Source organism: Amborella trichopoda, chromosome 2 (genome assembly GCF_054954075.1).
Source record: "Amborella trichopoda isolate Santa Cruz 75 chromosome 2, AtrichopodaSantaCruz75HAP2 v2.0, whole genome shotgun sequence".
Taxonomy (NCBI): Eukaryota; Viridiplantae; Streptophyta; class Magnoliopsida; order Amborellales; family Amborellaceae; genus Amborella; species Amborella trichopoda.
The window spans coordinates 9,642,661-9,659,186 of record NC_142337.1 but is presented as its reverse complement, the minus strand read 5'-3'; the positions used below and the strand labels follow the sequence as shown (position 1 = coordinate 9,659,186).

Below are 16,526 nucleotides of genomic sequence, written 5' to 3'. Positions count from 1 at the left end.
AAGGAAAACTTCACTGAGAAAAAGAAACCCCTCCATAACAAAAATACCTTCTGGCTTGAAAGAGAAAAATCTCACCAAATACCCTTTCATACAACATAGGGAAGAAATCCGCCATATGATGCTCAGGTTCCAATGAAGTTTTAGTCTAAGCAAGTTCTGCAAGTCTCCCTTTGTATTTGGAATCTCACCCTTCACTCGATATCTGCGCACATGAGCTCTGCAAGTCCCTGATTTTAGCCTGAATCTTGCTGGATAACCGTTCCGATTCAAGTTATAGGACACTCGTGCTCAGTTGGCTGAGATATTCGAGTGTATAAGCACACAGATTGTTAGATCGCAATGACATTATTTCCAATGAAGAAAATTTGATCAGATTGATCAGAATCTCGCCGAAAAATCGATTTGTTCCTATAGAGAACCCTTCAAAGATCTCAATGAATATTCGAAACAAAGACTGATCAAACTGACAATCCCTTGTTAACGGGGGAGATATTTCCATGTTAATCTGGTCCTATCAAGAGAGATGGTATCCACAGTCAATCTGTGATGAATTTTGCACAGGAATGAATGCACGTTGTCAACTGTCTGCTTGACCATGAAAATGATTTTCCTTTATTTTTTTTGTTTATTGATTTCACTATATGAGAGAGAGAGACAGAGAGTTATAGGAGCTTAATTATTAAGCTTCTCAACACTCCTACTTTTCAACTTAACAACCATGTAATAGAAGTTAAAATGGGATGTCAAAGAAAAACCAAACACAAGAAAAACTAGGAAAAAAAAAAGGTTAGACAAAAAAATTAAGGGAAAATATCTTCATAAGCCATATTTTTAACCATATTTTTAAGTTTCATTTATCCATAGAGCTAAGGTTTTAAAATCTATCTCACCATCTATGTTTTAAACCCCTTCCCTCTTCACGGGTTTTTCTCTCTCCTCTCTCTACAGTTTTCACTTTCTCTCTCCCCTCTGTCTCTTTACAGGCTTCTCCTTCTCTCTCCCTAAATCTCCCAAACACCCCTCAGTAACTCTCTGTATTTAAAAAATGGAGGTTTGAGCTGTGTTTTTTACGTTTGGAGTTTTGAAAAAAAACCAGTGGTCCTAAAGCTTATGGGGCTGGAAATAGTTTATCTTTCTAAAACGTTTTAAGATACTTTTCTTTAAAATTTGATATAGTTTCATTTTTTAGAATTTAAAGATATTTTTTCTTCTAAATTGAAATTTTGAAATAGTTTCTCTTTAAAAAAAAATTGATATAATTTTTCTCTTTAAAAAATTTAAATTGTTTCCTGTAAAGAGAGAGGCGAGAGAGAAAAACGGGGAGATATAGAGAAAGAGACGACTGTAGGGGAGAGAGAGCAAGGGGAGATAGAGGGAAAAACCGTGAAGAGAGGGGGTTAAAAAGTGATGTTATTTTTAACTTGTTTGGACTAAAAATATGGAGTAAAAATAAGTGAAGTTAATCTAGGGAGTGATTGGATATACTTAATAGATTCTCTATATGGTGAGATAGGTTTGAAAACTTTAGGTCCATCCAGAAAGCTTAAAAATAGAGCTTATGGAGATATTTTTTCAAAAATTAATCATAGATAAATTATAAGGGCAATGGTAGCACAGCCTTGTCTTCTGCGTCTCTCCCTCAAGATCTATCTATTGATGGAGATTAAGGACCCTAAAACCATCTAAACCCTACAAATTAATTTGCATCCTAGAAAAATGGATTTGGAGCTCAAAAAATGGTAAAAATATGACTATTTTAGGTTCCGTTGAAATGGATGGTCCAGATAATAAGTTAAGGTGGTATCACGATGGAGGAATTTTTTTTAGGGTAACACCCTTTTTCTGGCTGAGACCATGATGAAGTCTAGGACTTTATTCTTATAAAAAAAGATAGGGCCAAATCCCCTGATTCACCCAAAAAAGAAAGAAAATATCAATCAATCTTTGCAACATGGAGAATGCAAAGTTTTAGTTATGGGCATAAGTGTGGAACTGAGGTAGATGACTTTTGTTAAGTTGTAGACACTCATATTTGAAGTCACATTGATTTGAACTTAATGTGATCTACACACATAGAAATGTGGGGTCCTAGATCTCTCTTTTTTATACTTAAATGTGATTTACACTTGAGGAATGTAGGGTCCTATATCTGCCTTTTTTGGTTGAACCACGACAATGCAAACCAAAATGTTGTTCAAAGACACAAGTATAATTGTGAAATAAAAGCACGTGAACATGCAGGTTCAAAATGTCTGGTGATAATGGTGCAGGAACCAAACCCCTTGGTGTTCTTGAAAGATTAAATCCCTTTTTGCTCAATAAGGGTTTATTTGGGAAAGGGGCTGGGTCGTAGTGGTAGCACCTCCCACACTTTAGTTACCACGTTTTGGTTTCTACTCCTATTGACACTACTCTATTGGCTTCCCCACTGAATTACCCAAAAAGACACTACTGTATTGGCTTCCCCACTGAATTACCAAAAAAAAAAAAAAAAAGTTATGTTTGGACGTTCTTTCATACTCATTTTTATTTCTGATTGCCTTTTAGTGTATAGGTTTTTTTTTCAATGGGTGCAGCACAAGGTCGAGGCTTTATATATAAAAGAAAAGTTTCACTTCAAACCCACCGCAATATGTAGTTATGGCATCAGAAACTCCTACAATGGCCTGAAAATTATTTCTACCCCTGATTATGAAATTTAAATCTTTAAAGATGATGCAAATCTTATAAATGTGTAAACACTTGAAAATAGATGCACAACTCTTAAAGCTTGAAATCTTATTTTTATTTTCAGATTATAATTGCCGTAATCAAAATGACCAATTAAGGGTTTTCTTACCCCGAAACTACAAATTCCTTAGGGTTTTAAGGGATTCATTTTTTATTGTAAAACCTAGGCATTATAGAAACTTTTCGCTTTCGGTAATTATTGATGAATAGTTAATTTTCTTCTTCTTTTGTTCTTTCTTTTATCACTAATGCCAAAAAGGGGCCTATTGAGACTATTAGTAGGGCTCCGTTTCTTGATTAGACCATGCTATTAGACCATGCTTGGTAAGACTAAGGAAATATTATCACTATTAAGAAAAGAACCCGGCTTAATTGGTCAGTGCTTGATGATTTGTAGTGCTACGTCTTAGGCTCAATTCCTACCCAGGATAGGGGCCCTCTCTCTCTCCCCACTGACTCACCCAAATTTATTATTATTATTATTATCACTATTGCTAAAACGGGGGCATGCAAATGAAACCTAAATGAATGAATCAAACAATTTTTTTCTTAGCCAATGGATCTTAAGATTGCCCCAAATTTCGTTAACTCTTCATCATATCCATGTGCCAAGGTACCATCTTGGAAGGATGCCCCTCATTGTCATGTTATTATAATGATGTCTTTGTTCTTTGTCTCATTGGAAGCTTTTTTAGGCTTATGCTTGGTGTCAAGAAGTTGCCTTTCTATAATTGTGCTTCATTCTACCCTAGGCATGGGGACTTTGTTTGGCTTGAAATTTTGCTGCTGCTGTAATGTTGGGTATCTTTAGGTATTTCTTGGTCATCAATTGCATTCGGTAGTCTCACCTCGAAATGACCATGGCCTCCACAATAATTGAATCTCCCATAACCACCCATGTAGGTTCCATCATTCTTACACCCATGAGAACTGTAAATTTTATCAGTATTGATGTTAAAACGATTCATGCACGCATGGAAAACATAAACAATATCCTATGATCCATAAAAAAATTCGGCTGCGAAAGCTTGCAATGAAATTGATTATGTCAATCGAGTTGCGCCACAAAATGTAGTTCTGACACCAAAAACCTATAAATGGCCTACAAAGTATTTCTGCACCATGTAAGGCTGTGACAAGTATATTGTAAGTGGTTTGCTTAAGGTTGCCACCTTAAACAGTCAAAGAAAGGGGTGCCTTCAAACTTAGTTTTGTGAAATTATTAGGATGGCTTAAGTTAAACTCTAAAAAGGTTCAAATCAAGCATATCTATAAACGAATTAAAATTTAAAAAATGGACGGTCTAGATACTGTATTGCAATACTATTTTTGGAACTTAATTTTTCTTTTTTTTCCATATCTATACATGTCAATGTCATGATGATCAATTAGATCTTTTTGCAAAATCAAAACAACCTTTTTGAATGCATTTTTGAGGTGCACCTTAATTCTACAATTTAAAACGTCAACCTTATATAAACTTTTTCCTAATTTACAACTAGGATTACTATGATCCAAACAACTACGGAAAACCATTGTCCAATAAGTCATTGTTGTTGATATTTCAATTGAGTGGAACTGGGCCAGTTATTGAGAAAACATTATAAATAAAACAAGAGCAATCTACACTTAAAAATAAAAGGAGAAATATCTTCTTGTTTATAAGTGCGTCTAGATGATGCAATCTCAAGATACCATTTGCCTCCTATTGTGATCAAATCTTGGTGCGCATGAAGATTTACTGGCAAATTTGTCCCTGAGAATCAACAAAACAGAAAAATAAAGATGATCTCAATTATTCTAATTCACATGAAAAACAAGAACCACAAAGCACTTGAAATTGCCTCTTTTTTTTTAGACTAAATAATGAAAGCAAAGACAAAAAGAAATAGTCAATTTTGAGATCCTTTTCTGATGCAAAAAGAGGTTTGAAATTTTCAAAATTTTTGTGTTATTATTTTTATTTTTATTTTTTTTAGGACTAGGAATGTGTTAGGATAAAGAGAAGATTTAGAGAGACAGATACAGGTAGAGATTTACGAAGGAGATAGAGAGAAAGAGATAAAAGAGTTTATTTTTTGTGGGTTGTTTCTTGCAGACTTAAAGAGAGGGAATTTTCTCTCAAACTTTTGTTTTATTTTTATTTTTTGGTTTATTATTATTTATCTTTGAATCAGTTCGTATCAGAGCCCAGAGATCCATATTGATTACAAGATCTAGTTATAGAGCCTTTAGATCAAATGTTTGAGAGATTCAATGAAGATCTAGTAGAGTGTATTAGCAAATTTATAAAACAAAAGCTTCATGATCTATTTCATAGCTGGCAATCTGAAGAAAAAGAATATGAAGACGTAGAACTCGACGCTGATAACCCAAATGTGTAAAAAAATTTGAAATCAATTATGAAGAAAAAGATATATGATGTAGTATTCGAAATCTTCGAGATAAACGAGAAGCATTTGATAAATCAATTTATGAATAAAATGAAAAAACAAGTACGGAAGGCCTTCTTGATCTTGCAGGTTTTGAAAATCAAAAGCTAATGCAGATGGGCCTCAAAACGTTTCTTTCTGGGGCCCTTGAAAGACTGCAAGGATTGTGCCGAGAAAAACAGATCTATGACGATGACTGATTTTAACACATCCACATCTTTTCGCCTATAGTGAAAAATTCTCAAGCCCAATGGAGAACTCATGCCACACATCAATCCCACGTACCAAGAATGGATGGCGAAGATTTGATCATGGAAATGAAATGAATGTTACACCCATGTACGAAACATTACAAATGCCTATTCCTTGGATTTTGCTTGAAATGGTCCATGTTCATCTTGGTGAAAATAAGAAAGAGGAGGAGCCACATGAAAAATAATCACTTTTTAAGGGGCTACGGCACTTGTATTTATTATTTCTCCAAAAACACTTTGGAAATTGGGCTGGTGAAAGCATAGTCAGCCAGAGCTTGTACTATACACTTACTACCTTGAGTGAAAGCCCAACTTAGGAATACTAAAATTCTGAGATTTAATTTATATAATAGATTAATACTAGATAAAGGAAAGCAAGATACTGAGTTTCAGGACACTTAGATCCCACTATCCAATTTGTATAAATAGGTCATAATTATTTTTGTCTGTCAAATTACATGTCGGGTGGTTCTAAGAGTGTCCTTGACACTCGAAATTAAAAAAATAAACAGAAAAAAAAATAAAAATAAAAAAGAAATAAAAGGAGATTTTCTAAAACTGAATGCCCCAAGTCATCGAATATAATATGTAATGATTAGGTGTACTTGTGCGCTTTCATACCACAAAAAAAATAATAATAATTAGTCTCATGGTATAAAGTCTCATAATCAAAACTACCCAAGACTAAATCTCTCATCTCTCTCTCATGTCAATGGTTGAAAACTTCGAATGGACCATGAATCTTGGTTTGATTCAAATTCATCCCAGTCAAATTCACCCCAGTCGGTCTCAAGCCACCGAGTCCGAGTCCGTCAATTCCAGCAGGAAGGATAGATTAGGCTCCGGCATTCATCAAGTTTTAAAGTACTACAAACTTTTTTGAAAACCATATTTCTCGACACTATTTGAAGGTAGGCTCTAATTTGATCGTTTAGAGCCTCGGCTCTGTACAAACCGCACCATAGAGAAAATCTTAAGAATATTTTACATCAAAATTATATGTTATGATAAATTTTGAAGGTGCACCTTAAATGGATTGTTAAGGTTGCAACCTTATGGAAACCACAACCTATTTAAATATAGTTAGAGGGGGTGGTTTGTATAGAGCCGAGGCTCTAAACAATCATAGTAAAACGCATCTTCAAATAGTGTTGAGAAATATGATTTTTAATATTGGAAATCTATGTGATAGCCTTAAAATATATTTTCATCTTTAATTATAAAATTTAAAGCTTAAAAAACAGTGTAGTTCGGACATATCGATAAAAATATTAAAAATTGATGGTCCAAAAATGTATTATAAGATGCACTCTTCCAAAACTTGAAATCCATTTTTTTTTTCATGTCCAAGCATCTTGATGTCGTGATGATCAATTTGAGGATATTTGGGCATCAAAACGACCTCTTATTGTGAAATTTTTTAGGTGGGCTCTAATTAGATTGTTTGGAGCTTCGGTTCTATGTAAACTTTTTCTATAGTTAAATATATAAATATTTTAATTTTGGGAAAATGTAAAATGAGACTATTTATCTTTGACACAAAATGGTCACATTAATATTGACCATTGGATGTGAAATTGAGTGATTGCAATTATTTCATTGTTCAATCTCAAACTTCAAAAAATATTTTTTCGAACTTTGTGAAACATTCAAGCTATCAAATTCCAGATCAAATGATTGTAAAGAATTATGACTATCTTGTATCAAAAATAAATTGCCTCATTATATATAATCCCTTTAATTTTTGGATTAGCTTTGATTGGGTATCGGTCCGATACTATATTTTCTAGTGCATGGCCAAATTCGAGGAAATTGGGTCTGCTTGGGCCCGGACTCATACCCGACCCGTGGCCAACCTAGCCGATTCGATAAGGGACAACTGGGAGAGTTTAAATGCTCAAGGCAAGGGTATGTCAGTCCTTCTGCATTATGCCATAGAAAAAATGATAATAAGGTTCTAATTGAGGGTCACATAAAATAATACTACATTACGTCCGTACACGTACTTGTGGGGCATTTTGGTCCGCTTAAAAACTCGAGTATCTCAGTCTTATCATGCCAAAAATTAACGATTTCTTTATGTTTCTCAATTGGTTGATTAATGAAATAATGTCTGATTTGCGACTTTTAATAGGGTACGACACAATCTTCTAAATATCCTTTCCTCAAACATATCAAACCCAATGTTATTTTAATCAATGACATGCTTTTACCCTGATTTACTCAATGACAAAACTACCCCTACCTTAGTACTTCGGGTTGGCAACAGGTCGGGTATGGGTGGGGTCCGGTTGAACTCAGACCCAGACCGGAATGCATTCGTGTCTAGGTTTTGGATTCGTACGAGACCTGTCGAGTCCAAAATTGGACCCATACCCATACTCATACCCATCGGGTCTCAGGTTTATCCCGTTGAGTTTTGGGCCTGGTCGGGTTAATTGCCGCTCTCATTATGAGTTTTTTTCTTTACCATCGTATACTCAAATTATTGACAACAAGGTAACAATCTGCTATTTGATTTCAAGCTTTCTTATTTATTGTTTAATAGCCAAAGATGATTATGAATTCTTATTGTATACACCTAATACACCAAAATGAATAGGGTTTGAAATATTTTATCTCCAACAATTTATAGGTACAGGTCGGGTCCAACCGAACCCGGACTCGGACCCGGACTAGAATAGTGTTCGGGTCTAGGTTTTAGACTAGGACTCGACCCATTGGGTCCAAATATTGGACCCATACAGGTATACTTGGCGGGCTTCAGGTTGAGTCTGAGTCCATCGGCACCCCTATTGTTACTCCCTATCATCTGGATCATACATTTTGGTCTAAGAAGGGTGGGGATCTTAAACTTTTTCTTAACCCATTTCATGCTCGTGTAAAGGAGTTGGATTGTATTAGATAGACAATGAATGTAAAGTTTTATCAAAATTTCATCGACTCCAATTAGTTGAAAAAATGTTTTGACAATGATAATGTTCTAGATCACGCATTTATCTATTCAATTACCATCTAAATGAATGATTAAAGGTTAATTATGAGATTAAAAACTTAGAGCATGCAATGGCCCCTGATTTAGGCCAAACTCAAAAAAAAAAAAAAAAAAAAGAGAAAAAGAAAAGAACGAAAAAGTTCCTAAGCCACAAGCTGCCACGATATGGTTGGGCTAGGGGCCATACCATCCTGGTTTTGTCTAGCCAGTCCATTCCTCTTTCTTTCTTTGTTTGGGGTTGTGAAGGCTAAGGGTGTCCCGGCCGGTTGCCACTCTAGCAATAGACCCAGACCTCACCCGGGATCCAACAGGTAGACCCAACAACAGTCCAAATGTGGGTTTAAAAATTGAAATTGGTGGGTCGGGACTTGGTCAAGATCTTGGATCCAAACACTATTTGGGTCCAGGTCTGGGTCTTATCAGGTCAAGATCCAAGTTTGAGTGCCACATTATATTTTTGGATCTCAATTTATTAAATATATAGATATTTTAAATTTGGAAATCGGGTCCTATCAGGTCTCATGCTATATTTTCGGATTCAGATCTGGATCTTGTGTGGTCCAGGTCCTGGTCTAAGTCCAATAATCCGGGTCGGGGTGCGAGCCCTATGAGCCACCCTTGGGGCGCATGTAATGGGGAGCAGGAAAGTGAGGGGTGTGGTGTATAGTCGGTGATAAGGAAGGCCTGCCAAATTAGCGGCGCGGTCAAAATTAGCAGGGTGGGTGCCCCTAAAGTTGGCAGTCGTTTGGGAACCGTGCATGCGAGACGACAGGAGTTTTTCGATTTATGCATCCATCACCCACTAACAAAGAGAGAGAGAGAGAGAGAGAAAGGAGGTTTTGAGAGTCGAGATGGAGAGGAGAAAGAGGTGACAGAAGACAGAAGAGAGAGAAAGAGTAATGTAGAGCGAGAGGAGGGAGTGTCATGTGTAGAGAGAGAAAGTGAGGGCACCAGAGAACGAAGGGGTAGAGAGAGAGTGAGGACGGGTGCAATTTAGAGAGAGAGAGAGACGAGGAGGACAGCTGCATGTTCTCGCAAACCCTCTGTCACGAAACCACAAGAAGACAGAAAATAAACACAGAAAATGACCAAAAATACCAAATGACCACAAAACCCCCAGCTTTTAACTAAAGGACCCGGTTTCTCAACGTGTCCATCTAGAAATGAGTCCCTCTTAAAAACAAAATCTATTTTTGAGATAAATTTTTTATTACTTAATTTTTAAGAACATATAATCTCTATAGTGAACATGAAAACTAAATAATTTTAAAAATTAATAATAATAATTTTATAAAAAAAATTTAGTCCGACTTTTAACAGTTTTTAGTTGGACCGTCTATTTGCATCCATCTTTAAAATATATGCTTGATATCTCGAGGGATCCAAATGTAGAAATGCTTCTCGTGACTCGATAAATAATTTTTGCATGCTTTATACTTCGAGGGATGCAAATATAGAAATGTGTCCATTGACTCATGAGACAATTTTTCTTAACAACATGATTATAATACCGTCAACTTTCTAAATAAAAAATGTGTGGTTAGTATAAAGTTGAGGCTCTAAAACAACGATTTAAAAAGTGCTGGGTTGGTATGGAAACGCTCCATCCAACCTGCGAATTAATCACTCCATTCTGGCTCTGCGTATATATAGAAAAACGCTGAGTCTATAAGGAATCGACGGTTCTGCACAATAAAACGATGATTCTTTACAGTAAAATAGCGATCCCAACCACCGATTCATCAATTCAGACTTGTTTCTGGGACGCCCAATCTATGCCATCGATCTGTTTTTTAAATCATTGCTCTAAACAATAAGAGTAAAGTAAGGAGTACTTCTAAATAGTGTTTAAAGATGATTTTTCAATAGAAAAAATCTTTATAATTGCATGAAATTCATTTTTATTTTTAATTATAAAATTTAAAGCTTAAAAATAATGTAAATCGAATATAGCTACAAACACTCGAAAAATATTGAAAATTGATAGCCCAAATAATACATTAAAAGGTCCACTCCATATTTGAAATTTATTTTTTTTCAAGTCTATACATCTCGAGGCCAAAAAATTAAATTTGAGGGTTCTCATCATCAAAATGTCTAATGAAATTTGAGGTGCACCATAATTTAATTTGATGGTTGAAAACCTCAATCTCATACACATTTTTTTCAAATAAAAATACCTTCTTCATAATGAACTTTCACAAGGAAAAAAGGGTGTTTCCATTTCTATAGAATGAAATGTAAAGGAAAGGGTAGTTTAGGTAATTTAACCTGGTTAGTTTTATTAATTGATTTAAAGGAAGAATTTCATGTAATTAGTAATAAAATATTAATAGATTGGGGGTTGGGGTCGTGGGTTCAGAGAAAGGTACGAGAGTGGGGGGTGTTCCCGCCATAAAGGCAACCCGAATCCTCTGCAAATTTGTCGCTCCTCTCTTTCTCTCTCCTCATTTCTCTCTCTCCCGTTACCGGACTTGTCTCTCTCTCTCTCCTCTCTTATAATAATTTGAGGAGGATGGACTACTGTCTCTTTTGTATCGTTATAGAGAGAAGAAAGTTAATGGCTTTTAGAGAGAGAGAGAGTAGATAATTGACCCGATGAAATTCAGTAGAAAATCAGAGTGAATTGGGTGCTGGTTTTGAAGTTTTAGAGAAAGAAAGAGGAGAGAAAACAATCAGAGTGAATTGGGGGCTTTTTAGAGGGAGGAGAGATGGTTAGAGAAGAGGAAGAAGAGATTGAGGATGAAGTTTTGGCTCCACCGCCATGGCTCGATGGGTTGGTGAAAGGGAGTTTCTTCACACCGTGTGCGTTTCATGAATCCAGAAAGAAGAATGAGAAGAATGTTTTTTGTTTGGAATGCTGTGTTAGCCTGTGTACGCACTGTATCTCATCGCATCCGCCGCACCCATTTTTACAGGTAACCCAATTCTATTCTTCTTCATTCATGTTTCTGTCGTCGCATCCACCGCTCCGATTTTTACAGGTAACCCAATTCTCTTTTTAGTTAATGTTTCTGTCTTTCTCACTCTACAATTTCTCTTTATTTTTCATTTATGTTTCTTTCTCATTCTTCAAATTCTCTCTCCATATTTTCAAATTCTCTCTCTCCGTATTTTTACTGGTAACCAAATTCACTCTCTTTTTCATTTACATGTAATTAGAATTTCCCATGTTAATTGTTTTAATTTGCACTTTCCTATTACTTAAAAAAAAAAAAAAATTGGACTTTCTTCTTCTTCATTTCCTGAAATGGAAACATTCAAAAGAAATTTAAGTATTAATTCGAAGTTTACTAGCGTTAGTACTCATGTTTCTTGATTTCTTTATTGAATTTCCCTGAATATAAAGAAATTTTTGTCTGAAAAATTAAAATCGGTATAAAGTTTCTTGATTTCCTTATTCAATTTTCTGGTGTAAAAGGTAAAAATAGTTGTCCGTATAACTCTTCTTGATGTCCTTATTCAATTTTCCTAAACATATAGAAATTTTGGTGTGAAAAATAAAAACAGGTTAGAAGATATGTGTATCATGATGTTGTTCGACTCGATGATTTGGAGAAGCTCATTGACTGCTCTCGTGTACAGGTAATTTTTCTACAATTTTTTCTTAAAAAAAATGCTAAATTTTAGCCGAACATTTACTCCGTGAGAGTTGCTTAGTAACAAAAATACAGAAAAAAAAATAGGTTTCTTTTATCTACAGATAAATTTTAGCAGAAGAGCTACTGCAATATATAAAATATGCAAGAAAATAAGATGAACAATACGAATTTGGATTTTAAAAAGGAGAAAAAGAAAAGATTTGGAAGAAAATAAGATGAACAATGTTAATTGAGATTTAAAAAAAAAAAAAAAACCAGAAAGAAGCGATGGAGAACTTCCATAATAAAAGAAAAGCTTTGCAGAAAGTTTCTAAAAGTGGTAAAAAATTCACAGGCAAGTCTTTGTTTGACGACCGATTCTCCAAAAATACCCGGGGCAAAAGGGTTTCAAAAAAGGTTTCCTGAATTAGCAAAAAACTCATGGGTGAAAACTGTGTGTAAAAAAGAGAAGCCTTTTTTCGAGAAAGGCACAATTAATTCTCTTTTTTTTTTCCTTCTTTTTCTTCTCAGAGGAAGGACTTCTCGAATAGCACAAATGAACAGAGACAAACAGTGTTAAAAGAGTTGCAGAGAGCTCATCAATTCAAAGTCACAAGTCGATAAAAACAAGAAAAGTTAAGACAGTTTCTTGTTTTTAACCAGAAGAAACCGCAAAAAAATAATAGTTTTTTTTTTTCCTAACCTGAAAAAACCACTGTTTTCTGTTCATTGTTCTGGTTCAGGAAGTAGGAAAAGAGGTAGAAGACACGATTAAAAACGCTTAACAGTTTTTGGTTTAAAGAGCATAAATTCCAGAAACCATTAAGTATATCTGTTTTATTGTGGTTTTTTTTTTAGCCGTACACGATTAACAACGCAAAGGTCATATTTCTGAATCGGAGGCCACAAACTAGGGCATCGAAGGGCTCAAATAACATCTGTCTCTCCTGTGATCGCATGCTGCAAGACCCTTACAGCTTCTGCTCTCTCTCCTGCAAGGTCTGAGTCGTACGAACCCTAATTTCCAGAAATGGAAAACGAAACCCTAATTTTCCCTGAAAAGCATCGGAGCAGCCATTGATTTTTCTATTTACGGAAAAAATTTGCAGGTCGATTTTCTGGTCCATCGAGGAGAGGACTTATCGAGCGTTCTTTACAAGTACAGAGACATTCATTTCGCATTTGCTCAGTTCGAGGGTTTAAGGATGGATGGACCAGAGGATCACAGTAACCCTAGTTCAGTGCTCGAAGATCCCGCCATGGCCGGAAACCACTCCGGTTCAGCTGAAGAAGATGGAGGCGTCGTCGATCAAAATACAGCGAGCTCCGCCGAAACGCCAGACCTCTCTAAAAAGAGAGGCTTTCTTAAGAGGAGCTTCGCTCCTTTTCTGAGGAGGAGGAAGGGTCACCCTCACAGAGCCCCCTTTTCTTAAACCCTAATATCGCCATAGCCATTACTTCCTCTTCCTCGACCTCGTTTTATTTTTCTTATTTAAATTCGATATTTATGAGATATTTTTGGTTTCATGATTTTACCGCCACCATCGGAGTTGCAGAGAAATTGCAGGGAATTGTGGCAGTTATCGTTTCTCTTTTCATGCGCAACCCCCGTTGTTAGGAGTTCCATACACAAACTATGTAGTACCTTCCAGGCTTGCTATGAGTCGCTGGTGTATGAAGCAGCTTGGTGTGTGTACCGTCAGCTTCGTTTCATAGCGGCCAATTTTGTCTGGTTTATGGAGGGTTTATTTATAGTATTTGTAAACCTGATGTCAGTTTTATTTAACGAAGTTGTATCTTTCTTTTTCATTCTTTTTTCTTTATTATTACTGCCTCATCTCATCTCTTGTTTATTTGAAATTGGGTGAGGTTTGTATAAGATGCATTCTGGTAATCCACATGTCTAAATTTGCTCGCTCAAGATGTAGTTTTCATGTCCGAAATCTAGCTTGAAAGTTCACTTTCAACCTTATCTATAAAATAAAAAATGGATGAAGTTTTTATAAGGCCTAGGCTTTATGGAAACAAATAAATTCTTGCCGGAAAACACTTTCGACAACATAAATTTTCATGAAGGCTTTAAAATCAATTTATAACACTAGCTATAAAATTTTAAACTCAAAAAATAGTGCAAATCTTGCTGATAAGTGGACATGTATTTTTAGGGTAAAATAGACCGTATGGATAATTCGTTTCAGTATATATTATTTTTAGAGCTTAAAATCCTAGTTATTTTTTACACCCATAATGTTCGAGCCTTTTCCAATGCTTGAATTGAATTGCAATTTCCCATTAGTTATGAAGTCGGGCGTTATTTATTTTGATAGGATTGCAGCTTTATGTAATTAATTTTTATTTAAAATTTAATAAACAATATAAGTAAATCTATAAATATATAAAAACCACTAAAATAGACAATCCAAATAACTTGTTTTACTATAAAACTCATTTGGAAAGAGATTTAGTTGGAAAGAGAGGTAGAGAGACCCAAATGAGGCTTGCTTGAGAGAGAATATAAATGAGTTCAGGACTGGGTTAGGAAGAGTGCCAAATTAGAGGCCCTACCATCCACAAAAGAGACCCGAAAATCAGTCCCTGTCGTGCCATAGGAAGAGACCCGAAAATCAGTCCCTGTCGTGCCATAGGAAGAGACCCGAAAATCAGTCCCTGTCGTGCCATAGGACAGAGTTATATTGGTGTCATCATTTTTCTTTTCTTTTGGGGGCATGAGAGAGCCAAATTGGTGTCATCATTGGTTTTTTTTTTTTAACTAGATTCTTATGCAATCATAATTCATAAGAGAAGCAATTTTCCTACTGAAAGGGGATGCTAATAATGTTTAGAGTCTGATTCAGTGTTTGAAAAATTGGGATTTGAGGAATCGGGTTTAGACTTGAGTGGATAGTAGTTAACGCCAACCAATGTTTTATCTCTAGTTCGACTCTTACAAATGAATTTTTCAGAAGAAAATAATAATAATAATAAATAATGGAATTTGAAATTGAATGGTGGAACAAAGGGATCTCAACCGGGAATTTACCGACTTGATCGTCGTAAGAATACAATAGAAAATAAATATAAAAAATATGGTGAATTGGGTGATACTCCAATCCTAATCAACTCGGCCAATGGGCTTGGATATTACTATGGTTTTACTCACTATAATAAGATATGAAATCTAGTTTTGTCAAAAAAATTGAAAGAAGTGTGTCAATATGTCGTTGTCATCATCATCATTAGTGTCTTTTTCCAATTAGAAGTGTATCAATACTTATTGATTAGAGTTGGTGGTGATTTGATTTTAAAATGATTTTCTCAAAAAGGGTCTATAATAAAATGAACTTATTGCAATAATATGGGTTTGCCCCGTACTATCTTAATTAGGATAGCAATCGATAGCATCTTGAAAGTAAAATTTTGTAAATTTTGGTCAACTTTTTGCTGTGCAGATAAGGCTACACACTTAACAAAACCAAAAAATTCAGAATTTTAAGCCATTTATGAGGTTCTAACTTTTTGGCTTTCAAAGAGGAATTTGGCCTACGGACAATTGATACCGTACAAAATTAAGATTTCTATGTTTTAGCATGTTGAGGTGCCAATAATGTACCATACAGCTTTCATATTTGTGATAATTTGTAGGTGCATAGTTGAGTAATAATTTAGAAGGTTGAAATATCTTAAAATGTCATTAAAGGAGTCAAAAATTACAAATTACATATGAAGGCATACTTTTAAATTTTTATATCAATCAAGTGCATCCTAAACAAGTTAAAAAAAATTTAAATTACCCTTATTCACTGTTGGGAACCCAGAATAGTTGGGGGTACTTTGATAATTTTTCCCTCAATTATCATCCCGTTAAAACCTTTCGGTGAGTAAAAGTTATTAAAGTACCCTTAATTGTACAAGCTTCCCAATACTAATAGGGAAATTCAAAAATTTTTAATATTTTTTGAGGACCCAAGATTCACGTAAAAATTTTAAAACATACCCTCAATGGCAATTGATAATTTATTTAGGCCTTTAGCGATGTTGCATGGGGTTTCAATCCCTGTTTTTGATATTATTGTATATTTTGTATATACTAATAATTAATGCATTGAGGCTGCAACCATGAAGTGAACCCAATATCTATAACTGAAGTTCAAATTTTGAAGGGAAAAGTTTGATAGAGCCTAGGCTCTAAACAATCAAATTAGAGTTTACCTCAAAAATTTCACTAGATGAAGTTGTTTTGATACCCAAATAACATCAAATTGATCATCTCGACATCAAGATGCATGGACATGAAAAAAAAATGGATGTCAAGTTTTGACAATAGTACATCTTGTATCACATATTTTGACCGTCAATTTTCAAGATTTTCAACTTTTCATAGATCTACTCAATCTACACTATTTTTTAAAGTTTTAAATTGTATAATTAAAAATAAAAATATATTTTAAGGCTATTATAAAAATTTCTAATATTAAAACTATATTTCATGATACTATTTGAAGGTGGGTTCAAATACGATCGTTTAGAGCGTGGA

At 34.9% G+C, this 16,526-nt stretch overlaps 1 protein-coding gene across 4 annotated transcripts; it reads left to right on the top strand.

Moving 5' to 3' along the window:
• The first annotated feature begins 10,928 nt into the window (after nucleotides 1–10,928).
• Nucleotides 10,929–13,801, top strand: LOC18443311 (protein RGF1 INDUCIBLE TRANSCRIPTION FACTOR 1). Of its 4 annotated transcripts, none has more exons than XR_016049092.1 (4): nucleotides 10,929–11,329; nucleotides 11,922–11,996; nucleotides 12,524–12,991; nucleotides 13,102–13,801. XR_016049092.1 is itself a non-coding variant. In XM_006853503.4 (4 exons), exons 1-4 carry the CDS (start codon nucleotides 11,123–11,125, stop codon nucleotides 13,423–13,425), a joined length of 747 nt encoding a protein of 248 aa, XP_006853565.1. In that variant the 5' UTR covers nucleotides 10,929–11,122; the 3' UTR covers nucleotides 13,426–13,801. The 4 variants fall into 4 exon arrangements, 3 of the variants coding, with proteins under 3 accessions (XP_006853565.1, XP_088714040.1, XP_088714041.1); XM_006853503.4 differs by having other exon boundaries at nucleotides 12,851–12,991; XM_088857914.1 differs by having other exon boundaries at nucleotides 10,929–11,395; nucleotides 12,851–12,991.
• Nucleotides 13,802–16,526: the final 2,725 nt, after the last annotated feature.